Source organism: Priapulus caudatus, unplaced genomic scaffold (genome assembly GCF_000485595.1).
Source record: "Priapulus caudatus unplaced genomic scaffold, Priapulus_caudatus-5.0.1 Scaffold257, whole genome shotgun sequence".
NCBI classification, from domain to species: domain Eukaryota; kingdom Metazoa; phylum Priapulida; class Priapulimorpha; order Priapulimorphida; family Priapulidae; genus Priapulus; species Priapulus caudatus.
Genome location: NW_014577318.1, coordinates 158,653 through 172,222, shown reverse-complemented (window position 1 = coordinate 172,222; position 13,570 = coordinate 158,653). Strand labels below are relative to the sequence as shown.

The window sequence follows — 13,570 nt, the reverse complement described above, 5'->3', positions numbered from 1 at the left end:
CTCTCTCCTTGTCGCTTATTTCTCTCCTCCTCGCCTCTCTCTCCTCGTCTCTCTCTGTCCTTGACTCTCTCTCCTTGTCGCTTATTTCTCTCCTCCTCGCCTCTCTCTCCTCGTCTCTCTCTGTCCTTGACTCTCTCTCCTTGTCGCTTATTTCTCTCCACCTTGCCTCTCTCTCCTCGCTCTCCTCCTCGCCTCTCTCTCCTCGCTCTCCTCTTCGCCTCTCTCTCCTCGTCTCTCTCCTTGTCGCTTATTTCTCTCCTCCTTGCCTCTCTCTCCTCGCTCTCCTCCTCGCCTCGCTCTCCTCCTCGCCTCTCTCTCCTCGTCTCTCTCTCTCTCTTCCTCGTCTCTCTCCTTGCCTCTCTATCTGTCCTTGCCCCTCTCTCCTTGTCGCTTATTTATTTCCTCCTTGCCTCTCTCTCCTCGCTCTCCTTCTCGCCTCTCTCTCTTCGCTTTCCTCCTCACCTCTCTCCCCCTTGCCTCTCTCTCCTCTCCAGCGAATCTGTGGCTTGCAAATTGCAATGCTCACGCGGATTGTTCTAGAGACTTGTTATTCTGGAGCGTAGCTCCGTGGCAGACCATCAGTGGGTGATGCCGGTTGAAGAGGTTACCACGGCGGTAGGTGAGCGTTGTCTGCACTGCTTCTAGAGTTGTTGTTCCAGAACGAAGCTGATTGCTTGTGTCTGTTGATTATTATATCTGTAGGTTCGTTAATTACGAATCCTAAATATGCAAGATACACGTTTAATTTAAAGTAGTAAGTAGTAATCGGTAATCCTTTTTTTGTGGCTGTAGAAAATGTTGTTGTGCGAATTTGAGTTGGAAATACCAGAGATGGGTATTTTACCATGGCATAAATTTATATGGGGTTACAGTATATAGGACCTATTTTCTAGTTTTGAAATGTTCATTTGAATCTCGTGATGATTTGTTTTAGTATAAGTAGCCCACTGTAAGGTTGTATTAATGGCTTCATGAAACATCACGTTTAAATTGACTACGTCACGAATTTTCTATGGTGTATATTTATTTTAAAAAAATTGTCATTTTATTACATTAAAAGTAAGTACTAACGGGACTAAATTCTTACCCTATTAAATTCTTACCTGATAAGATTGTTTCTCAGCTAGTTAAAAATTCAAAAAACCTGGACGATTTGATATTATGATCCTGACATTAATTTGTTGCTATGGGCTATGTATGAGTCACGAGTGTATGTTTACATCGAACAATATAGTAAAATAGGAAGTATAATGCAGCCATTTAACCATAAAAAAGTGAACAGAATTGCTTACATTTTGTGAAAAAGTGGAAATGTTTTTTTTTCTTTTACTATTTACGGTGACGTAATCACTTTAATGCATACATAGTGAATGTGTAATCTCGGCTACAGAATTTACGGAGAAAAATTACGTTACGGTAATCCCCTGCGTTACGTTACGTAAGCAATGTGTTCCAGAAAGATGGTTTGCAATGCAAAAATTCCATAACATGAATCACACAGGAAAATAAATATTTGTATGGAAGAAACTGCTCATTCATTTGAAAAATTATGTAAGAGTAAATTTGTATTTTGTATCACAATTAAAATTGTGGTAACGTAGAAATTACGTATGGGAGTTATCGTAACATGATGTGTTACTGTAATTATATAATAGAATAAAGAGGAGAAGTATAAGGTCTATGTTATTACACTGACTCCTGGGCTTTTTTCACTCAGGCCATCCTTAAAAAATTCTATGTTTGCTGTCCTCCGACCGACCCACGAAAATAGCCGGCAAACATGAGGACAGACTTAAATAACTATTATGCCTCGCACACAAAAAAAGACCTACCTACCTACCCACTAAAAAAATCATGGGTCGGGGGACAGCAAACATAGAATTTTTTAAGGATGGACTCAGTGCCCCCCCACTGTGCTGAGGCTTTTTGTGAAAATTACACATATTACTTATGACAAACAAAGACTGAAGTAAAATGACATCCACATGTATATTTAACTATCTTTTACCTCAAAATTCAAAATTCCACTATGTGTACATGGACTACTACATGTAGTCTGTATGCACAATCCTGTGCACGTATGTACCTCTAATCTATTCTATGGTTGGACGAACTATTAATTAAATTGTGTAAAACGTTATGAACATTCCTGATTTTTAACGTGTGATTGAGATGTGTTATGCAACCATGGTTTGAACTGTGTGGAGGGTAAATCAGTGTCCACTTCAAGAGTTATATTAGTTGTTTATTTTATTAATAATTTAGATAAAAAGTAATTACTAATCCCATTAAATAGACCATCAAACTCTTGGCCGATAAATCGGCTTATAAACGAGCTGCCCGTCCACTATTCTTTTCTGTGCAGCAAATTTCATCAGTATTTTTCTTGCAAAACTCTATAATTAAAACATGAAATTTTATGATGTACATAATACATCCAACATAATGGCAAAATAGAAAATGTAAAACAGCAGTTTAACCATAAGGAGCAAACAAATAAAAAACATAACGGCATGTTGACATATTATAAATAAAATCCTAGTATTATGTATAGTTATATCATAACTTTAAAGCATCTACTCTTACTTGCAGTAGTGGCATTTCGCAATGACCACGTTAATACTTAATAGCTTTGTTACACAACTGCATGCTTGTGTTACAAGGTGACATTAATACTTTAACGCTCCTGTTCGTTCTCACAGCACTATATCTTGGTGATGTCACCAATTTAATCCCCTTCCTCACAGACTATCGTGGTGACATCATCAACGTGCCTCCTCCTAAACGCTCGGCCTTTTAGCGGCATTTCACATTAACGTTGTCGTTGCGTTAAAGAAAGGATTTCTTAAATAACTGCACAATCGAGAAAAATATAGCGAGATGTAGTTTCGCTTATTAGCGAACATGTTACTGATTATTATATGATAAAAATTTGTACTGTTGATATGTTATATAAAATATCTCATTGAGTGACGTAATGGTTCTAGACTCGTACTACATCTCTATAGCTTAATTCGAGTTACCATGTCAAAATATAGGTACAGAGTTCGGGAGAAACAAGTGGCATCATCATGTTACCGCGTCGATGCGATGTAAATGAATGGAATTCAATCGTTGCATATTTTTGTGGAAATAACGATGTATGAGTGTTCTAAGACCTGGTAGTGTTACTTTAGACACTTGCTGTTACGTAAGCAATACCACTATTATACCAGTGTGTATTGTAATGGTTGCAAACATACAAAAACGGTCGGGAATACTTCGAAATAATTACTTCATGTATACGATATAAATATACTTTATAAATACTTAATGTATGCGAATGCTACTGTTACTTCTGCTTAGGCTAAAACAAAATATATGTGTGGTTACCGTTACATGCCGGGAAAAAATAGGGTAGTAGTAGGGAAAACATTTTATTTCTTGAAATATTTTATTTACGAACCTGCTCTGAAGGATGTGCGGTCGATGTTTTTGTAAAGCGAGGAACGTCAAATAACATTGGTTTTTTTATTTTTTTTTTATTTATATTTTTTTTTTACTTTAAAGAAAATTGACAATGAAAATGGTTTAGGGTCGCTGCGAATAAAATGGGGTCGTCGGGAATCGTACACACACTATATTTTGTTTTGCTTTGATGTTATTATTATGGTGTGTGACGATGACGATAGGCGATGACGCTTGTTTCATTTTACTTTTAAATTAAAAACATACTTTACTTTAGCCCGCGAACCTCCCCCCTCCCCGCAACCACTGATTTCGCAATCGCGCGCACTTGCAGGCGTCGCCGACGCGAATGAAGCGCGGCCACGCTCGACGGTGACCTGAGCGAGCGCGCCGCTGCCGTCCCGCCGCCGCAGTCCCGCCAAGTACAGCTGCACATCTGCGCGTCACTGAGCACGTCGAGCGCAAGAGGCTATCCTGCTGCACCAGGCCGGCGCACGGCAGGAGTACACCTACATGCCGGGCTGTGCGGCGCGGCCTGCTTCACGCGCGCGCTCGGGCAATGGCGGACGCGAGCACGTGGACGCGGCGGCCGCATCCCGTGGGCTGTTGCGGGCCGAGTTCCAGCTCGTAGCGGGGCTGAGCCACCACGAAGATGCTGCATGCACCGGCCCGGGGAGCGCATCACGTGCGACGCGTGCCGAAGTCGTTCCGCATGCGCGGCGACCTCCGGAGACACGACGGCGCAGCGCTACGCCGCCACGTTCGTATTGTGCGCGAGTGCGGCAGCAGTTCTGGCTTGACGCATCACCTTGAGGTTAGTGTTCGGGTTCGGTGTTTCTGTGTCGATACTGTCGGGTTGGGTGCAAGCAACGCGGTCGATGATCGAATGATAATCGGTGTAATGGTATTGGTCATGCGCTACCGGATTATGAATTGATATAATATATTCAGTTAATACACTATTTTTTATACTACGGTATTCTAAAGTGATGGTAGAGTATTATGCTGTGCTTATGTTTCGTGTTAGGTTAGATTTCTGTTCAAGCTGTAAAGTAACAACAAAATAGAAATAGAAGAGCGTTCATCAATGTTTGCAATTGTATGGGTTAAAATAAAAAAATTTTTTGATATTAGCATTTTTCGTCATCGTAATCAAGCAGTTAGTCGGTTTGCTGGCCAACTGATGACTTTCGATTTGTAATCGGATCGTCGGGACGTCGCGGGGGTTACTTGCCAGGTGCACGAGGCGATGCACGCGGACGCGTACGAGTTTGCGTGATCGCACTGAGACTACTCGCGAGCAAGTACAAGAGTTCGCTGCCCGGACGGCACGAGGTAGAAGCAGCAGACGGAGCGTGGCGGCACCGAGCGAGAAAACCCTGGTTGCTTCGCTTCTGCGGACAAGGGTACAGCCTCGTGACTGGCGCTCAACCGCACAGGAGACCTGCACGGGGCCGTCGAGCCGTAAAGAAAGCGCTGGGCGCAGCGCGCAGGGGGAGGGGGGGAGCGGGAGTGAGCAGGAGGAGAGAGAGGAGGGGAGGAGCCGGGGAGCGGCGTCGCCGGCGGACGGCTCTGTCGCGCGGTGAAGACTGTACGCGGTGCTACAGGTCTGCCAAACAGGCTGTTCAAGTCGAAGTCGGACTGCAACCGGATCGATTGCGCAGCGCATTAGGACAGTTCACGTGCGGTCGTGCCCGGCGCCTGATGTTCGGCTCAAGCACCACCTGCCAGAACAGCATGGCGATCACTTTTTTCGGTACGGATCCGCTTCCCGTGCCCGCACTGCGACGTTCCGCGGTCCAACTTCAGTCGGCGGCTGCGGGTCGTCGAGGTGTATGCACACAAGGGGGAGCGCGCGAGAAGTCGCGCATCTGCATGTTCTGCGGGCAAGGCGTTCTAATCGGACCGACGTCGGCTGAAAGCCACCAGAAAGAACTGACGCGGCCCGAATGGAGAGCGCGCGGGAGCGAGTGTGCAGCGGACGCACGGCGGGCTCCGGCGGCGTCGGCGGGCGCCGGCCGAGCGACATGTGTGTACGAGCTGTCCGATCTGCAGAGGCTTCAAGATCCAAGGGCGACTGCAAGCGCACTCGCTGCGCACGACAGCCGTACCTACGTGACACGTGCTGCGGCGCCACTTTGGCATTCAAGCACCACCTAAACAACACATGGCGATGCACTGCCGACGCCGCCGACGCACCGCTGCCCGCTCTGCGAATTACCGACGTAATGTACAAGAGCTCGCTGAAACCGCACCTCGGCCCACGAGGCCCCAAAAAAAAAAAAGGTCGAACGACGACAAGCGCGGCCATCTTGCCGGCATAGTGCCGGGCAAAGGTTTCGCGGCTGCCTCGGCTGCTGTCGCAACGAGAAGTCTGCGGGCTGAATCGCCGCGACAGCGCTCATGTCGGAGCACGGCGGCATTCAAACCCCCGGAGCTAAGTTCTCGGCGTGATCGACCGCAGCGTCGCCACCAGCGGCGGGGCTGTCTGGCCGGAGATCTTCGCGTCGTCGCGAGGCACGAGCGGCGGCGCACGCTCCGCCGATGAAGCTCGGTTGGCAGCGAGCGCGCTATGCAGGTGCAGACGCGTGCGCGGCGACGATGTTGGCGCGGCGACGGCCGCCTCGCAGAAGCTGCCACGGCCAGACGGGGATGTTCCAGGTGGCAGTCGCGGTGTGACGGACACGTCGACGACTATCGACGCAGAAACTCCCAGAGAGACGAGCGAGAATTTCGCCGTGGCGCGCCGCCGACAAACAGACGCTCCGCGGCGGCCGCGGCGGCGGTGGGAAGTAGCCGAGAGAAAGCCGACGCTATCATTCATCACCACCAGCATCAGCCGCAACAGGCAGCCGCAGCAGTCGCAGCAGCCGCAGCAGCAGCAGCATCGGTTACGTAAATGGCGAGCGGAGGCCTCGCGGACGCCAACAGCAGCACAGCGGCGCCGCCCGCGCACAGCCGCCTGCGTCTCGCGGCGGCCCGAGAACTAATCGCTCCGTTTCGTTACGCTGGCGGAGATCGTCCGCCGCGGGTCCAATCAGAGCGGCGAGCGATGAGCGGCAACGATGGCGGCTTCGCAACAGCGGGGGAGAGCGCGCGCCGCGCCGGCGGCGCCAGCCCACCTCGAGCGACGAGCGATGCTCTTCCGCTGTCCAGCAGCGTCATTGGCTCCGGCACAACACAAGTCATGTCGTCGCCCCACGCAGTAGCGGCAGTGCTGTCCCGCACAGCAGCGGGCGTCCTGGTCCCCCACAGTACCGGCGGTGCTGATCCCCACACGCGAGCAGCGTTCTCTGCGTCACGGCAGCAGCGTTCTGTCGGTCCACGGCGCCCGGGCGCCGTGGTTGCTCTGGTCACGGCTTTCCCGCCCAAACAGCAACGCGTCGGTAGATGGCCCGCACACAACGCGGGCCGCCTGCAGCCCGCCGCCGGCCATCATGTCTCGCTAGGCGGCCTGCGGCGTGATGTCCGCGCTCGGCGGCGGCGGCGTGATGTCCGCGCTCGGCCGGCGGCGCGTGTATGTCCGCCGCCGGCGGCGGCGGCGTAATGTCGACCTGCACAACAGCGGCCAGTGTGGGGCGCCCACGGGCGCGCCGGCGGTGTCGCGCTCTCACCCTCGGGGCGGCCTGCTCCCGAACCGCACACTTGTTCATGCCGCCAGCACAGTCGCTGCGTCGCGCGGGCTCGCAGCTGCAGCCGGGCTGCTGCATGTCGCCGCGACAATCTCAGCCGGCGTCTCGCCGTTTCCACAACGCCCGGGCGTCTGGCATCGCTGCCGCCGACGACAACAACGGGGTGCGGGGCCGCGCCGCCCGCGTCGTGCTTCTCAAGTTCAGTCCGTTGTGTTAGACGATTAGTTGTAATTTCCGGGTCGCGGGGTGGGCGGGCTCTGTCGCTGCATTGCCGTGTCTCAGCTGGCGATGCTATGCGTTGCTGTGGGGCGTGGCGATGCACTCGATGTGGCGACGGTATGTCGCTGGCGATGGCATCTTGGCGATGGTGCCGTTGTGACGATGGCACTCTCTCCCCCGCAGTGCATCATTGCTTTTGCTGCCTCCTCTGGCGGTGATAGGGCGGTCGCCGGCGCGGTTCACGACGCAAGAAGAGGAAATGTATTGACTGCAATCGAGGTAAGGGTCGTGTCTGCTTATTAAATATACCTGTACTGCGGCGCTGGGGTATTGTGCGTCTGACTCGTCCTCGTTAAAAGCAGTTCGGGGAAGAGCCAGTTTCTATGTTTATCGTGTTCGTGTACATATATATTTCGGCGTTGGTGATGTGATCGTCCGGCTTTGTCCGAAAATTTGGGTACGCACCGGCCGTTGTTGTTACGCCATGGTTCTAGATACTAATTTCATCTAGAGAGTGCTTGAAGACGTGCATGTTAGACTGTGTGTGCGTGTGATTGGTGCTGCGTAGTGCGTGTAGTGTGTGCCAGTGTGCTGTGTGGTGTAGCGTGTGCGTGTGCGTGTGCGTGTGCGTGTGTGCGTGTGTGTGTGTGTGTGTTCGTGCGTGCGTGCATGCATGCGTAAATCAGTGTGTGTGTGTGTGTGTGCGTGCGTGCGTGCGTGCGTGCGTGCGTGCGTGCGTGCGTGCGTCGATCAGTGTGTGTGTGCGCGATAAAGCTTCATAATAATGCCTATACGTACATGTATATTTTTAAGGAGATTTATTTTTAGCATTTGTAGAGGGGAAAAAAAGTAATGAGGATTGCAGCTGATATAGCATATATAGGGGATGCAGGATGCACATGCATATTGTTAACTACGCGTTGATCAGGAGTTAATTGGTGCATGTTGACTGTATACATCTGTGCTTAATGTAAAATCAGTGTAATTAAATCCTCTCTTACACGCTTGAAAACTCAAATTGAGCGAGTACAGTAACTATAGAATGGAAAAGAGAAAATACAATTCCTGAGTAGGCAACGGCCAGTCAGTCATTCAGCAGTCATGTGTAACATGTTCAGCTTTTGTTTTTAGGCTCAATTTTATCCGTCTAAAACATTGTTTTTTCATGGTGTACGTTCGGAGACCACTCTTTATGTCTTGGCTTTTTGTTCGATTAAATGGTGAGTACAATAATTTATAAAATGGCTACCGTTACTATTGTGGATAGCTTATTCAAGATGAACTCGTGCTTGTGTCAGTTGTGCACTTATTGTACTGCTATGATGATGATGATGATGATGATGAAATTGGTGTTAATGATGATGATGCTTATGATTTAATGTTTTAAAAATAGCAAAATGTAGATAGGTAGCTTTACCTATACATGTTTTTATGCTTTGTATCTTCGAAGCTACGTAGAAATATAATATCTAGTTGGGTAAAGCAAGTAGAGGTTCTAAATGTGTAACTCAAGAATGTTCTCATAATTGGTTACCATTTTCAGTGAATTGTTGGTCCTTGTAAAATGTGTGGGATGAAATTATTTGTAAGTGTCATCTTCACCTTATAGTGGAATTGTTAAGTTGTTTTGGATTAAGCGTTTATTTAATCGCTGTCTGGATGTTATTGATGAACATTTTGACCAATTCTCCTAAAATTGAATTACCCAATGCGTAACATTTGCTTCGTAAAATAACTGATGTGTGGTTTTTGGGAAGCAGTCAGTGGATTGTTCCAATAGTTCAAGCGTGCTTTACTGTGACGTTCAATTTTAGAAACAAAGTTTTAAACGGCGTTATTTAGTTATATCTATGTAATAGACTGGAAATGTTTCCTCTTTGGCTAGTTGTGTGAATTAAACAACATCTAATGGTAAATCCGTATTATTTATACGTTTGCTTTCCGTTGTCGTGCCTTTTTTTTCTTAATTTCGTCAGATCTGTATGTAGATTCTATATCAGTAGGTCCTCTCTCGCGTACGTTTTGTGTTAACAAATACAATTGTCACAACAATTGAAACGCGATGAGAAAAGCGTGTGATATGAGGTGTAACATGAGCGCGACTAGCCACTGGGTTTGTAAGGGTTTTCACGACGTCGGCGTGTACATGCGGCTGCTGCTGGTGCTGGGGAAGTGGGTGAGTCCATTCGTATCGCCGATAGGGTCAATAGCTAATAATACCTTAGGTAATACCTAATTAATAATAATTAATTAATTTATGATTAGTAATTAAATAATACCTAATTAATTAATAATTAATCATACCTAAGGTATTATGAGCTCTTGATAGGGTCTATGTCTCTCTGGGTACTGCCGGACCGTACCCTGAGTGCGGTCCGGTATACCGGAACGTACCCTGGTAACTGTCTGGTATACCGGACCGTACCCCGCCTACTCCACAGGTAGTGTTGTTCCCCTCCTACATGGTACGGTTGGGAGTAGGCGGGGTACGGTGCAGCAGTACCCAGGGAGACATAGACCCTATGAGCAGTCCCGTATAATTAAAATATACTGCAGGATGCAAGCTGGTCTGTTGTGAGCGTTGATACTCCGTGGTCTCTGTGTTCTAGCAAAGTGTCAATAATGCTAAGATTTCCTTTTTTTGGAGAAAACGTGTACGATAATATCAGAAGTAGATAACAGGGAATCCTCTATTATCTCCTATTATCCCCTATAATTCCCTATTATCTACTTCTGATAATATCAATTTCGAGAGAGAGAGAGAGAGAGAGAAAAAAAATTCGTGTAGCAGCTACTTGTACAGGTCTACTATATATGTACGTCAGGTACGTGTAACGGTTGCGTCCACCACATCGATAGCGTATACGTATGATCAGGAGCGTATAATGACAAATATTTGTAATAATATAATATATGTACAAATAATATAATATATTTGTCATTATACGCTCCTGGTATGATATATGTAGCAGGTGGCACGGCCCGTACGCGAATTTTTTTTCCCTACACATCCATTGGGCTCCTCTTATTGGCTGTTTTGATTTGACCACACCATAGATAGTGTTTGGGATACCATTGATAGTATATAAGCCGATTCGGTTTATGGTTACTGTTAGGTTTCGGTTTCGGGTTCGGGTTAGGGTTAGGATTTTTGCATCATTCCTTGATATACGGAAAGTCTGATGCGGAAGTTGATATGCGTATATCAAGCCCAATGGATATAACGTGTGGGGGAAAAAAATTCGCGGCCCGTACGTTCACTAACAAGCCGTCTATTTGACGTTTAAGACGTTTATATATTTTTTTGCGTCGTGGACATTTTACACAGCGTATTACTTTGGCCGAAGCTAATGCCGTGTTGCCCCGTCAAGGCTGCTGATGGTGAAGGTTGGTGGGTGGCGTAGAGCTCTATTTGTTTGCTCTACCTCGCAGGGTGACGTTGAATGAAGGTGTTGCACCTTCTGACGGAGGTGGTGAGCTGGGTGGACCGACCGACTGATCACTCGCTTTCTATTCGTACCGTAACCACCGTGTTTCTTTGGCCTTGTTTTTTAATATTAAATCTAAAATAAATTTTATTTTGCTGGTTGCGTTCTTTTGGTTCTCTGCTGCTGATTGTGCGGCATTTGGCGTCTATATAGCTAGTATAACTGGTCCTGCTATTTAGTGTGTTGAGCGATTCTAGGGTTATTAAAGGCATACCGTGTGCGGTCAGTTGGCGCTTGTCTATAAACTGTACTCGGAAGTTGGCAAGGGCGACTACTAGTATGTGTGCTACTGCGGTTGTGCTCGCATATGAGTTGCATGACTGTCTTTAACGAGATGATGCGCATTCTCGGACTGGAACTGTCGATTGTTATGATTTCATTCGTCACGATATCAAATTACACATTTTGCAGTACATGTCTACGTATTTTTGTATGTTTAAATTTAGATTAAAGGATTTGTCATGTACATCTGCACGTGTTGATGGGAATATGATTTATCGCGAGACTCGAATCGATTTATTATTTTTAGTATTGGCCACATTTTTAGAATAATTTTAGTGTAATTGAGTTAAATGGAGATTTTTTGCTATCATTATATTTTCAAGAAAATAAAATGTTTTCCCTACCTACCTACCCTATTTTTTTTCCGGCATGTAACGGTAACCACACACATATTTTGTTTTGGCCTGATAATTATTATGGTGATGATGACAATGACAATAAGGATGATGACACTTGTTTCAAATCATTACTTTAAATTAAAACATCTATTCTTTAAGCCCGCGAACCCCTCCCCCCTCCCCCCAACCACTGATTTCGAATCCCCGCCGCACGTTGCAGGCGCGCCGACGCTGCTGAAGGCGGCCACGCTCGGTGACCTGGGTCGCGCCGCCGCCGGTCCCGCCGCCGGTCCCGCCAAGTACAGCTGCCACATCTGCGGTCACGAGCAGTCGACGCGCAAGGACTACCTGCTGCACCAGCGCGCGCACCGGCAGGAGTACACCTACCACTGCCGGCTGTGCGGCGCCGCCTGCTTCACCGCGCGCCGCCTCGAGGAGCACATGGCGGCGGAGCACGTGGACGCGGCGGCGATCCCTTGCCGGCTGTGCGGCGCCGAGTTCCGCTCGTACGCGGGGCTGAAGCACCACGAGATGCTGCTGCACCGGCCCGCGGGAGCGCACACGTGCGACGCGTGCCTGAAGTCGTTCCGCACGCGCGCCGACCTGCGGAGACACGAGCGCGCGCACGACCGCCAGTTCGTGTGCGCGACGTGCGGCAAGCAGTTCGGCTTGCTGCATCACCTGCAGGTTAGTGTTCGGTTCGTGTTTCGTCGTCGATCATCGGTTGGGTGCAACCGACGGTCGATGATCGAAGATAATCGGTTGAATGGTATTGGTCATGGCTACCGGATTATTGAAATGATATAATATATCATATAATACAGTATTTTTTTATACTACGGTATTCTAAAACTGATGTAGCAGTATTATGCTTGCTTATGTTTGGTGTTAGTTAGATTTACTGTCTCCAAGCTGTAAAGTAACAAAAAAAATGAAATAAAGAGTCGTTTCATCAATGTTTGCAAATTTATATTTTAAATAAAAATTTTTTTTTGATAATCGATTATTCGTCATCATAATCAAGCGCTTAGTCGTTTGCTGCAAACTGATTGACTTTCGATTGTAATCGATCATCGGGACGTCGCTACTGCAGGTTCACGAGGCGATGCACCGGGACGCGTACGAGTTCGCGTGCTCGCACTGCGACTACGCGAGCAAGTACAAGAGTTCGCTGCGACGGCACGAGGAGAAGCAGCACGGAGCGTGGCGCACCGCCGAGAAACCCTGCGTGTGCATCTTCTGCGGCAAGGAGTACAGCCTCGTGACGGCGCTCAACCGCCACCAGGAGACCTGCACGGGGCCGTCGATGCCGAAGAAAAGCGCTGGCGGCGGAGGCACGGCGGGAGGAGCGGGAGGAGGGGGAGCGGGAGCGGGAGGAGGAGGAGGAGGAGGGGAGGAGCCGGGGGCGGTCGTCGCGGCGGACGGGACGCCGCTGAAGACGTACGCGTGCTACGTCTGCAACAAGCTGTTCAAGTCGAAGTCGGACTGCAATCGGCACGAGCGCGCGCACCTGCGGCAGTTCACGTGCGCCGTCTGCGGCCGCGAGTTCGGCTTCAAGCACCACCTGCAGAACCACATGGCGATCCACTCGGACGAGATCCGGTTCCCGTGCCCGCACTGCGAGTTCGCGTCCAACTTCAAGTCGGCGCTGCGGCGCCACGTCGAGGTGATGCACAACAAGGCGGAGCGCGCCGAGAAGTCGCGCATCTGCATGTTCTGCGGCAAGGCGTTCTACCTCGAGTCGACGCTGAAACGCCACCAGAAGAACTGCCGCGGCCCGAAGGAGGAGCCGCGTCCGGAGCCGGTGCGCGAACACGGAGAGATGGATTTTGCATCATTCCTTGATAATAACGGAAAGTCCTGATGCGGAAGTTGATATGCGTATATCAACAAGCCGAATGGATATAAGCGTTGGGAAAAAAATTCGCGGCCCGTACAGTTCACGTAAGAGGGCCGTGCTATTTGACGTTAAGAACGTTTAATATAGTTTTGTGGTTGCCGTCGAGGACATATATTACACAGCGTATTACTCTGCCGAGCATGGTGCGTGTGCGCCCGTCATAGGCTTGCTGATGGTGGAAGTTGTGGTGGGCGTAGAGCTTATTTGTTTGCTCTACCTCGCGCAGGGTGCACGTTGATGCAAGGTGTTGCAACCTTCTGACCG

At 48.8% G+C, this 13,570-nt stretch overlaps 1 protein-coding gene across 1 annotated transcript in view; it reads left to right on the top strand.

Annotated features, from left to right (window-relative positions):
* LOC106808162 (zinc finger protein 345-like) overlaps window positions 1–13,270 on the top strand; it is a 31,052-nt gene extending 17,782 nt beyond the window's left edge. The window contains exons 7-8 of the mRNA XM_014810751.1: window positions 11,627–12,093; window positions 12,500–13,270. Coding sequence (XP_014666237.1) covers window positions 11,627–12,093; window positions 12,500–13,270 — 1,238 coding nt within the window. The remainder of the gene's footprint in view (window positions 1–11,626; window positions 12,094–12,499) is intronic.
* The last annotated feature ends 300 nt before the right edge of the window (window positions 13,271–13,570 follow it).